The sequence below is a fragment of the Periplaneta americana genome, chromosome 10 (genome assembly GCF_040183065.1).
Source record: "Periplaneta americana isolate PAMFEO1 chromosome 10, P.americana_PAMFEO1_priV1, whole genome shotgun sequence".
NCBI lineage: Eukaryota > Metazoa > Arthropoda > Insecta > Blattodea > Blattidae > Periplaneta > Periplaneta americana.
Genome location: NC_091126.1, coordinates 144,501,720 through 144,514,399, shown reverse-complemented (window position 1 = coordinate 144,514,399; position 12,680 = coordinate 144,501,720). Strand labels below are relative to the sequence as shown.

The 12,680-nt window shown below is 37.0% G+C and overlaps 1 protein-coding gene across 3 annotated transcripts; it reads right to left on the bottom strand.

Moving 5' to 3' along the window:
* Positions 1 to 733: 733 nt before the first annotated feature.
* Positions 734 to 11,898, bottom strand: LOC138708056 (uncharacterized). 3 transcript variants are annotated; one of them, XM_069838182.1, is made up of 4 exons: positions 11,816 to 11,898; positions 9,225 to 9,279; positions 6,224 to 6,576; positions 734 to 921 (listed from the first exon to the last, which is right to left on the bottom strand). In XM_069838182.1, exons 2-3 carry the CDS (start codon positions 9,273 to 9,275, stop codon positions 6,232 to 6,234), a joined length of 396 nt encoding a protein of 131 aa, XP_069694283.1. In that variant the 5' UTR covers positions 9,276 to 9,279; positions 11,816 to 11,898; the 3' UTR covers positions 734 to 921; positions 6,224 to 6,231. The 3 variants fall into 3 exon arrangements, with proteins under 3 accessions (XP_069694283.1, XP_069694282.1, XP_069694281.1); XM_069838181.1 differs by lacking the exon at positions 11,816 to 11,898 and adding an exon at positions 11,658 to 11,719; XM_069838180.1 differs by lacking the exon at positions 11,816 to 11,898 and adding an exon at positions 11,573 to 11,655.
* Positions 11,899 to 12,680: the final 782 nt, after the last annotated feature.

Genomic DNA, 12,680 nt, shown 5'->3' with positions numbered 1-12,680 from the left:
TACGCCTCTGCAGAAGTGTAGGAAGATTGTATTGTCTAGGCTCGTTGGCTAGCCACATGACGTCATACAGCGAGCCATGACACACTTTGAACTGAACACGCAGTCTATCACACATTCATAATAGAGCCAAAGAAAGAAGTTGGACGAGATAGTACCTTCCTAGACAAGGAGAGATAGTCTTATCTAGTCATGGAATACTTCTGGTATATTTGGTTGGTATTACTTCGGAAATAAAAGACTGACATAGGTCTCTACGCTAAAGCAGACACTTATGCAGTTATAATCGGAGTTAAAGATGATCACTTCTAATTTAGTAATCTCATATCTTCAACTGGCGACTTACCTGTGAGTTGGAAGGTGTTCTCTTCAGTAAATGTACTCGAGTTTCATCTGCCATTCTATTGTAAACAAACTGTGAAGTACTAGGTAAATTCTACTTCAGGTGGATGTTGTGTCTATTGTCTTCAAATTACTAACTCGTTCTGTTTGTTCCTTTATATTTATTTAATTAATTGCAAAATATATAGACATCCCACGTTATAGTTCAACTTTTTTTACCTTTATCTTCCGTGCGCAATGGTTTCACTGCCACAGAATGGGACACATAAGGATAGAATGCATTCTGGAATCAAGGGGGGGATGAAAAAGAACTTCTCAGTAATGTGTGGATCAGATTCGTATACAATATCATCTGATCATGAAGCCAACTCATTATCAAAAATGACACACAAACTCGGATATTTACCACAGCAGTTTACTCGAGATTCCAGACACCATAATCGCAACATCAGGCGAAATATTCACAGTGTAATGCAAAACACCCAGATCCATGCAAATTATGGCATTCACTTATTAGCATTTATATTGAATCCAGCGTTGGTACGATTTTCACGTTGTGGCAGTCAGAATTATGTTGCAACCCTGAAAATGAATTATTGCATGTGGGTGATTGGGCATTTTGCAAATATAAAGAGAAACAAGGAATAAATTTAGAATGAAATATTTTAATTCTTTTAGTAACACATCCCCAATTTAGGTTCAACTTTATTTATTATTTTGTATATCCTGAAGAGTAACCATAGATGAGCAACTTGACATAAAATATTGAATTTAAATTTGTGACTTTTATGTGAGGTATTCTCCCTAGAAACTTCTTTGTCTTGTTTAAATATTGGGCAAGTAGATTATTGTGTGAACCTTATGAGTTGTATGGCAATTGAAGGGTTCAGAACCATAGTGGGCCAAGCGCCATTTACTAAAACCGTAGAAAACAAGGATTAAAATGGAGTCATTATCATAATTCAATCGAAACATATAGCAAATAATATAAAGTATACACATTAAAATAAATTATTTATCAATCTTCATTAAACTATGGTATTCACTTAACTTTAATCCTTGATTTCTCCGTTTTTAATAAATGGGGCTTGGCCCACTATGGCTCTGAACCCTTCAATTTTAGCTGGCAATTATCTCAGGATATTTTATGTGAAGGAAAACAGAAAGGGACACGGATGGTTAGAGTTTGAAGAAAATCTTCACTTTAACTTTTTGTAGGAGATCAATATAGGATATTCAATTATACGACTCAGATAGTTTCCACCAACGCCAGTAAATTTGCTTGTTATTTTATTTTTCTAAAACTCAGTTAATAATATCATCTCAGATAACACTCAACTATGTTCACCACAACATTTATTATCTTAGTTTTCTAAAACCTAGATTTTTTTTCATTCAATTCAGTTTGATCCTTAAAATTCTCATCTTGAAACCAACAGCATCTATATGGTACTGCTCGAAAGAAGGCAATTTTGGAAGAAAAACTGGTTAGCACAATATAAGCTCTTAATTGTGATAACAGTAAAACAAATGAATATCAGTATCTCGACTGTGTAGTTGAATAATAACTATAATTTTGCTTACTTACTTACTTAATTACTTACTTACTTACTTACTTACTTAATGGCTTTTAAGGAACCCGGAGGTTCATTGCCGCCCTCACATAAGCCCGCCATTGATCCCTATCCTGAGCAAGATTAATCCAGTCTCTACTATCGTATCCCACCTCCCTCAAATCCATTTTAATATTATCTTCCCATCTACGTCTCGGCATCCCCAAAGGTCTTTTTCCCGCCGGCCTCCCAACTAACATTCTATATGCATTTCAGAATTCGCCCATACGTGCTACATGCCCTGCCCATCTCAAGCGTCTGGATTTAATGTTCCTAATTACAGCCGATAAGGGGTGGTCCTCCAGCTTGGGGGTTGGGCGAAGGGCTAACAACCCATCACCGTAAAAAAAAACAGCTTGTTACGAATCCTTCAAATAAGCCTCGGAATGGGACTGATTCTCTGGCACGACCACTATAATTTTGTTACCATACAAAATTATGAGCGTTGATGAAAGACTAAAAAAGAGGCCTAACATGACATACGAAGAGAAAGTAGGCTATCTATTATTGGAAATCGTAAAAAAACACATAAAAGTGATAGAAAACAAAACACTGATAGCGTTACAATCAAAATTAAAAATGATTGATTAGTGTAATATGTAAATAGCGACGTATGCAATGGAGGTGAAAGGTACTGGTCACTCCCTGGCTTAGTTGCCTCGTGATTGATGCCTTATTGGTGTCACTTATGAGGTTCAAATCTGTCCTCTGACAGTTGACTAAACAACAAATAATTAGAACTAGCAAACAGCTTTAATCGTAGTCATCGAAATAATTGAATTGGCCGAAACTGAAAGGCATTAAGTCAAAATTGGACCTTTTTCATTTTGCATTATGAACTATTTAAAAAAGACTTATTGATCGGCGCAAGAAAGAATTAAGTCAACCTTCTCCTTGTACAAGACACTGTTGCTACTGTTAATGTGAACGGTTAAGTGATTGACTTCCTGCATTGCGCCGTGCCGCATCATGCGAGGTTGACTAAAGGCTGGTTCACAATAAACCGGGAATGAAAACGGCAACGAGGACGAGAACGGAAATGTTGTTAAAATAAATGTATTTGAATATGAGCGTTCACAATTAGCTATTGTGAACGCTCACATTTAGATACACGTATTTTAACATTATTTTCGTTCTCGTTCTCGTTGTCGTTTCAGTTCCCGGTTTATTGTGAATCGGCCTTAAACAGTGCTTCTTTCCGATTCCCGCCAATCCCGCGGCCTTGTGATATCAATGTTTCAGTGTAATACGAGTCATAAGTGACTTTGAGTTTTCTTACACTACTTTACTCTACTTAGCTTGTATTTTGCTGTATCATAAGAGATTTTGCAATCTATAGCATTCAATTTTCAAATAGCCAGCAACAAAACTGCGGGGAAATCCTTGTAAGTTCAGCTGCCATAAGTAGTTTTGTATGTTTTACCCTACTGTACTCTACTTAGCTTGTATTTCGCTATATCTTGAGAGAAATTGTAATTTATAACAATCTTTTCATTGAATGTAGGCGATATTTATGTTACAAATAAATATAACTAAAATACCATGTAATATTTAAATATGTAAAGCATTTATGAAGTGTAAGTAACAACCACGGAGTTAAAAGCATTAAGTCATTTTTTCTAAATAATTTTGTAATGTGTATGAGACATTGAATTTTTCTTTATATTGTAGTACAAATAGGCTAGGAAATTATTCTACAGCTTAACATAAACATTCAATAAATTTAGGACTACTTGGTTTTCTTCACGATATAATGCTTTTTCCTACTGAAAAGTTGCAGAAACTGACTTAATGCCTTTCAGCTCCGACCTATTCAATTATACAGTACTTTCTTCTATCCACTAGGCTGTTTCTTCATTTATTATTGGTCGTATTCATCGTCATTATCACTTTTCCACAGGTGTTCCAGTCGCTTACGAGCCATTTTCTATTATGCCAGTTAATTGGGATAATCATATTACCGGTCAGTCTTCCTCAGATAAAGTATAAACTGAGATAATATCACAAAACAAGATAATTGTGTTGGTGAAAGACAAAAGAAACGTTATCGTAGTTATTCGATAAAAAACTGGATAAAATAATTATCGGCGTTGGTGAAAACTGCTCTAATTTATGCAAGCCTGCGGGTGTAGAATGTTGAAGGAAGACACGAACGCGGTCAGGTCTCAAGGACGCCAAGACATTTCACCTTCAACAGAATCTCTCACTCGCATTTGTTTGCAAATTGTTACATTAGATGGTCAGATAAGTTGCTGTTACAATATGTAAGAAATGTGTTCTTTAATTTGGGCTATAAAATATCGGCTGTTTCTTCATCAAAATATGGAATTGAGGTGGTGTTTGAAACTGAAAAAATCACTGCGAAGAATACAGGGTGGACTGCTCGAATGTACCTAATTTCAATTGTATGTGACTGGTGAACGGTTGAAGATAGAACCTTACGGTAACGTTTATATGAAAGGAAAACTCAACAAGTTTCGAATCCTATCGTTAGATGGTGCACAGACACGGTTTATTTTCGTAGATTGTATCGATTGTCAAAATGGCGACACCGCAGATGAAAGCGCAAACTGTATTGTGGTATGCGGAGTTTAAATCAATTGCTAGAGTTCAAAGGAAGTATCAGCGAGTGTTCAACCATGATGCTCCAACTGCTAAAAGCATTAAGAAGTGACACGATACATTTTTAGCTACAGGATCGGTGTTGAAGAAGCTTGGTGGTGGTCGTAGAACATCTGACGAAATGGTTGCAAATGTTCAAGCCGCGTATGAGAGAAGCCCGCGGAAGTCATTAAGAAGAGCTTCGCGGGAACTTCAAGTACCAAAATAAACATTACAACGAATTGTCCACAAACGTCTCAAACTGTACACATACAAAGTGCAGTTAATGCAACGTCTGGAGCCGGATGACAAACCCAAACGAGTGGAATTCGTCAATACGATTTCTTTCTCTGGGGCTACGTCAAAGATAAAGTGTACGCCAACCCAGTCAGAGACCTTCGGGAGCGCATCATAGAGGCTATTGAGAGCATTCCAGAAGACATACTTCAACGTGCTTGGCAAGAAATCGTTCATCGCCTCGATATCGTCACAGTGACAGCTGGAGCTCACGTAGAGATATGGTGATGTGGATATCGAAACTTGTTGAGTTTTCCTTTCATATAAACGTTACTGTAGGTTTCTATCTTCAACCGTTTACCAGTCACATACAATTGAAATTAAGTACATTCGAGCGGTCCACCCTGTGTGGCAATATTCATAAAATATATCTACAACACACTTTTCCCACCACAAATTTAATCTGTATACAGTGAAACCTCTCGTTTACGGACATCGAAGGGACGTAACAATCTGTCCGCATCTGGGAGGTGACCTTTATTGGGAGGAAGGCTCCCCAATCTAACAGTAAATTTATAACATGCCTTATGTATCCTTTCATGCTTTAAATGAAATGTATTACTGTAGTTTAATTCTAAATACAGTATACTACGGTAGATAAGAACGAAAAAGGAAAATACAGTACTGTGCCATGCAATTTCATTCTAGGTCTATAGTTATGCAGTACTGTAATTTACAGTTTTCAACTTAACCTTTACGTTCAGGTGCCATGTCTCTCGAAACAGAACAACTGATTGAAGAGAAGAGAAAAATCCTACTAATTCTATCATGTGTCGGATACAATTTCGCGATCGCGGAAACCTTGCACCCATCAGACAGGTTAAATTTTATGACTCCGTTCATCCACCCGCTTCCAGCTAACAAGGGGTAGCCGGCTGGGTTAGTGGTAGCTTATGAGAAACATATTGTTTTCTTTCACGTTAAGGAATTTCTGTACAGTTCTCAATACTAAATTTTCAATGTACACATTGTGTTTAATAAATCTTATTATTAATACTAAATTTTCCATTTTTTTTAACACATTAGATCTTGAAAACCAAGTTCTGTCCGTAGTCAGGAGGTAAAGCAACCTTTAGGACAGAGAAACAGCTGTCCGTGTCCGTGTCTGAGAGTGTCCGTAAACGAGAGTTACATTTATCATTATTTCTATATTATTTCAGTTGGGACATAAAATCTGTCCGTATTTGAGGAGTGTCTGTATCTTGGGGGTGTCCGTAAGGAGAGATTTCACTGTAATAGTTACAGTATCGCAGAAGTAAAGTTTGAGCTCATTTATTCATTCACAGTTACAAATAATTTATCCGACATGTTACACATATAACGTCCCACTCGTTCATCATTATGGAATTGTACATAGCCTACGTTACACTCACTCATGTCTTCAGTAGCCATAGCCGTAGCCGCCCAGCCCCAAGCCTGATCCGTAGCCGTACAGTCCGTGAAGTGGCAACTTCGGGTACACCGGATACTTAGTGTATACGGGGACCTTTGTGTACACTGGCACTTTGGTGTACACTGGGTAACGCACCGGCACGGGGAAGTACTTGGGCACGGGATACTGCTCAATGCCTACTACGCCTTTGACTGCCTGTCCTACGGCGTTGGCTGCTACGCGCTCTTTCTCAGAGCGCACGTAGTCCTTCTGGGCGATCTGGATGCGCTCGCTGCCTCCCGCTCCTTCCCAAATTTTGGTGTCGTACTTTCCGGGCGGCAGCAACATTACTGTCTGTACAATTTGAACATTTAGATTGGAAATTAAGTTTCACACTATTTCCAGCTACCATACAGTCTGGAAGCTGCGGGTTTTGTAAGAAGAACTGTATTGAAGTGATTTTAAAGTAGGTTTCTACAGAGACATCATTTTATTTTTACTAACATTTTTAATATTAATCTGGCTATATCTTTCTATTAACGATTGAAACAGGAAACACCGTTTGCTACCCCTTCCACGACTGGAGTTCGATGATACTGGCGTAAAATACAAATCACTTTACTAGGTATAGGAGGGAAGAAAAGTAGTTCATCCATTTATGTAAACTAGGAAATATCGCAATTTTGAGTTCGATAATTTTCATTAGGTTTTTGTTTAATCAAAATACAGTACTGTATTAACACTTAGTGTTTTTACTCACGAATTGAGCTATCCATTCGGACGTATTAATTATGCAATGTATATTGTACTGTTACAGCACATTAGCATACAATATAGAGAATGAAGTTAAATTGAAAAATAATCATAATATGGATATTTAAACACATTTTTGAAAATGGTGGCCGTTCATTTCGATAAAGGTTGCAGTTCTTTTGTGCATATTATCACAGTATAGACTATTGTACCTAATTCCAATTACCAGTTTCGACCTTAGTACGAGTAACTCATGTTGAAATAATTCTGTACCTACTCCATAAAAGAGTACCTTACGTACTGTAAATTCAATCTTCACTTCTGCCCGATCCGAAAAGATAAAATTACTCAGAAATGCTATCTACTGTCCGTTCAAGTGGTTTTGTCGCAGGGTCGTAGAAAGGAGGGGGGGAAATCACGTGAAAATTCATTACTTAAAGAGACGTCCAATTCCTAACAGAAATTAATGTTTTCAGAAAAGAGCTAAGATAGCCCAGCCACTAGCCTTTACAGAGGGGCGAACAGAAGCAGGTGGGGGAAACCGGGATGCGACGTAGGCAAACGGACGACAGTACCTGTGCGAAAATATGATTCAATATTGAAAGCTCTTTCCTCACTGGAAAACGCGAACATATTTCTGGAACGTACTATACTCACTAACTCAGTATTGCTTACGCGGCCTCGGCTCTGTGTCGTGAACGGTTGGAAGTTCACTAGTAGAAGGGTTGGGAGTGAAGTACACTCAAAAACTCAGGTACAATAAAATTGAAGTAAAAATAAAATGATGTCCCTGTATTAATTTGCCCTATTTATATTAAAAGTTGATCTTGTAATTTGTTCACCAAATTCGAGTGAAATGTTATTTTGCAAGGTAGAATTGCAGTCCAGTAAAAAAGAATCAGAACGGAACTCACGAAATGATATGCGGCCAAACTTAAGGTAAACACTAGTGCGATTCTCTTTTCTTTACAACCTGAGTGTGAAATCTAACAATTAAATATTATTATGGTTTATTTAACGACCGCAACTGCCGAGGTTATATCAGCGTCGCCGGTGTGCCGGAATTTTGTCCCGCAGGAGTTATTTTACAGTCCAGTAAATCTACTGACATGAGCTTGTCGCATTTAAGCACACTTAAATGACTTCGACCTGCGTCGGAATCGAACCCGCAACCTCGGGCACAGAAGGCCAGCACTATACCATATTATATTGACTTTTTATTTACCAGTTTGAATTTTCTTTTGCCACTTTGTTTCGGATTTCAGTACTGACAATACAACTGGCAGTTATTTTCTAATTGTTATCTTGACAGCATCCTTTGCCTTTGAAGAATCTGCCAACGTTCATGAAACGGAAGTTTCTAGAAGTGTTATGTGGAGTTTGAAAGTAATTATAAATTAATAACATTATTATCAATAAAAATACAGCAACAATTAAAAAATGGACAACATATATTTTAAAGTGGTATTCGGTTTTCGGAGTTCATACTAATCATTTCGTGTCGTCAAAAAAAATACATTTTAGGTCGGATCTCGTAAATAATAAACTGTTTAGTTAAATGAATAAATTTCATGTTGCCGAAAAAAATATATATTAATAATATATAAACCATTCAATAATAAATAAATAAATAAATAAAATAAATACGTTAATTTCATCTTCTTCTTCTTATTATTATTATTATTATTATTATTATTATTATTATTGTTGTTGTTGTTACTATTATTTCAGTACATAGCATTATGATCTTACCTAGTTTTGTGATATCCGATAAAAGTTGGCAAAATTGAAAAGAAGGTGTCATATTAACTTTTCAAGAATTGAAGGTTTCAGAGCCGTAGTGGGCCAAGCGCCATTTATTAAAAACGGAGAAAGCAAGGGTTAAAGTTAAGTGAATACCATAGTTTAATGAAGATTGACATATCATTTAGTTTGAATGTGTATGCTTTATATTACTTGCTATATGTTCCCATTGAATTATGGTAATAATTTCATTTTAACCCCTGTTTTCTACGGTTTTAGTAAATGGCGCTTGGCCCACTATGGTTCTGAACCCTTCAAATAATCTTTCGTGAACTTCACTTATAATCAGATTCGTCTCGCCAAATGACGGTCCCGCATGCGCAGTGCCTTGTGCAATAAATAAACGTGCAATTGATACAACATCGTTAAATATATTAAGAACCTATCTATACATGAAATACCAAAATTACTGACCAAGATTACTCGTGGCGTAATTTTTCACCCACCTGCATCATAACAGACAACACTGCCAATATCAGAATGGAATTCGTCGCCATTTTCCTGTAATGGTAAGAAAATGAACAAATAAAATATAAAACTTAAATCAAAGAAAGGAGTGAGCTGTAGGTTTTTCGTTTGAAACTAATAAGTACACTATCAAAATTTAAATGTATCTAAGAATATAAAATTTGGATACCAAACATACACCAATCTGTATTGCAATGGTTATTTCTGAGTCTGAGTTAGTAAGAAAATTATAATAGAAATCACAATATAGAAACTAACAGCACATAGCTACTGTGATCGGCGGTTGAATGCAGTTTAGTTCACTTTGATAACAATTCTGTAGTGCTAATATGAGACTACATACGCAAGAAAATAACTCGTTCGTGATGGTATAAAGACAATTCCCCCCTCCCCGAACTTCTCCTCTGCTGTATTTCCTCTCATTGTAACAGTGAAACTTCATCATACTGGCGATAGCGTAGTTCAGTAGTAGAACATTCGACTGCAGATTGAAATGTCCCCCCGCTTCAAACCTGGGTGGCCCCTAATTTTTATAATTATATTTAGTACTTAATTGTCTCATATCAGTAAAATATTTGCTGAAGCAAATTAATTAATCTGTGCACGTTCTTAGCCAAAGCATTCATTTATAGAAGTAGGTTTAGTATTGTTTGAACCGTTTTATTGATCGGCTGCGATTGCTGCTGTGTAACAACTGGCTGAAAACAATTGATAATCGGCGCAAACATTTGAAAATCAGTGTTATAGATATCCTACAAGCAAAACTCAGCTCGAACTCCTCGTGTCGCGCATGCTATACCCATCTTACTCCCTTGCAGTAGGCTTGAGAGCATGCTGGGAACGGGAGCATACATCATCTGCGTGAGACAGTCACGCCCGCTGGTTTCTGCGCACTGAGTTTTCCTTGTTGGATGCCTATAAAATAAATGTTAAACGCACTTTTCCCCCGCTAACATATAACAGCCATTTTAATAGCATGCCTAGCGTTAAAAGATCTACTTTTATGAATGACTGTTTAAAAATGCATTGTTAACGTAACTCTGTTAAAATTAACAAGGAGTTTTCAAGAAAGATAGGGCAAACTGACTTTTTCATGTGCCTCATTCGAAAACTGGATAGGTAAACTTTTTTAAATTATGGTTTATTTAACGACGCTCGCAACTGCAGAGGTTATATCAGCGTCGCCGGTGTGCCGGAATTTTGTACCGCAGGAGTTCTTTCACATGCCAGTAAATCTACTGACATGAGCCTGTCGCATTTAAGCACACTTAACCCTTTCCAGCCCAAATTAAATTGAAAATTAAAAAAAAAAATATTTTGACATGAAGGAGAAACGCTGCCCGATAGTGTTTTGTTTCGGGATTTCAGGGGTGCCAGCTATCTTAAAAATAACTAAGAATATGGCTATGATAACATATGGAGTCATTTGGCATTTTACATGCATTCTCAGAGCAGGTAAAGTGTGTAATGCCATATGGAATCATTGGGCTGGAAAGGGTTAAATGCCATCGACCTGGGCCGGGATCGAACCCGCAACCTGGAGCACAGAAGGCCAGCGCTACACCGAGTGTCGTCTAGCTTTACTTACCTTTCTTCCCACCACAATCTGAACACACGCTCTCGCCATGAAACAATACTAACAATACCATCCCATCGCACCTCCTCATACTCATCCTCTTTCACAATAACTCTGCCAAGACTCTGGAATTCGTTACCTGCTAGCATCAGGGACTGTCGAATTAAAATTGAATTCAAACGCAAACTTACTAGGCACTTGGTCAGTAATTGAGACTCGTTCAGATATGGTTTCTTGTAAATAGTTCTCTTAATCTCTCACAAAATATCTCAATATATGGTAATTTCATCACTATAGAATTTTGTTATTCTAGGTTTAATTTGTAATTCAGTAAATACAAAATATTCTTTGTTCTTAACTTCTATGATAAATTGTCTAGCTTTCATTAACCAGGTAATCTTGTCGTACTTTAATTTTTATTGTAATTGTAATTGTAAATTTAATATTAATTGTAATTTTATTCTTCATATTATAGTTGTAATCCCCTGGTAGAAGAGCAGAGAAGGCCTGATGGCCTTATCTCTACCAGATTAAATAAATAAATACTACTATGCTACCGAGGCCGACTAGCTAACCGTAACCACTATTTATGAAATTACTAAATTTGCAAGAAATTACATAATACTTCAGAGCAATGATTAAGTTTGACACGACTTTACTCGAAGTTCTTGAGCAAATAGTACAGTAAAATAGTGTTGTATGGAAAACCGTTTTTACAATAATTTTCTTTTAATATTTTCCTGAACAAACCTAAAAAATAATTGAAATTCCCTGCTGATTTTCTGTTGTGCTGCGAAGTGTATATATGTACTTGGCATATTTATTCTGTACTTACGATGGTCCAACCGCACTCATAATTCGTAATAATAGTGACTGCAATTTATAATAATTTCTTCAAATTTGTGGAATAGAAAATGTTTAAAGCAAAGTTATGAACATGAAAACTGCGATTACCAGTGGTCTAATATTTATTTTAAAAATCGTTTCACTCACCTGTAGGGTAGTCGTCACAAGCTTGAGTTGGTCACAACGACAGCGGCGGGTGTTATATATGACTCTCTGAGCACGAATTCGTGACATTATCTGCGCAAACAGGAAGGAAAAGTCGTGACTAAGGGCTTGCTTTTAAAACAGATTAGGAATAACCAACTTTGATTTTAGATAACTACTGTAGCTATGTGAAGAAATATTTTGGAATCTATGAATCGAGGATTTGAAGGAAATCTGTATTGTTTTCTTAAGCACATTCATTCACACTGTTCTGCCAAAGGGCAGGTCTCTCACTGCAAACCCAGCACTTTCCAGTCTTTCCAATTTTCTGCCTTCCTCTTAGTCTTTTCATATGATCCATACTATATCTTAATGTCGTCTACCATGGGTGTACATCAATTGAGCGCGAAAGGATTAAAAATGCATCAGTTGAGCGCGGTGTCAGTTTTGGGTATACATCAGTTGAGCGCGATGTCAATTTTGGGTGTAAATCAGTTAAGCGCGGTGGTCATTTATCCCTATGTTTAAAGATGACACGTAGCGCGTGAGAAAATTTGTGTGCAGTGTATGGCAATGCTCATCGTAGAGAATTTTTATTTTACAATATAGTAACACGCTGATCGTAGAGCATTTTAAATTCTGACAAGTACCAATTTATCGGTACAAGCATTTTTATGAGAGCAGCATTTTTAACCATACTTGTCAATGTACAGAGAGTCCAAAGTCCCTACAAAATGGGAGGCGAAATTGCTGCGGCTCGTGTTAAATTGACCGCCGCGCTCAACTGATGCATCCCAAAACTGACCGCCGCGCTCAACTAATGTATATCTAAAACTGACCGCCGCGCTCAACCGATGCATCCCAAAAC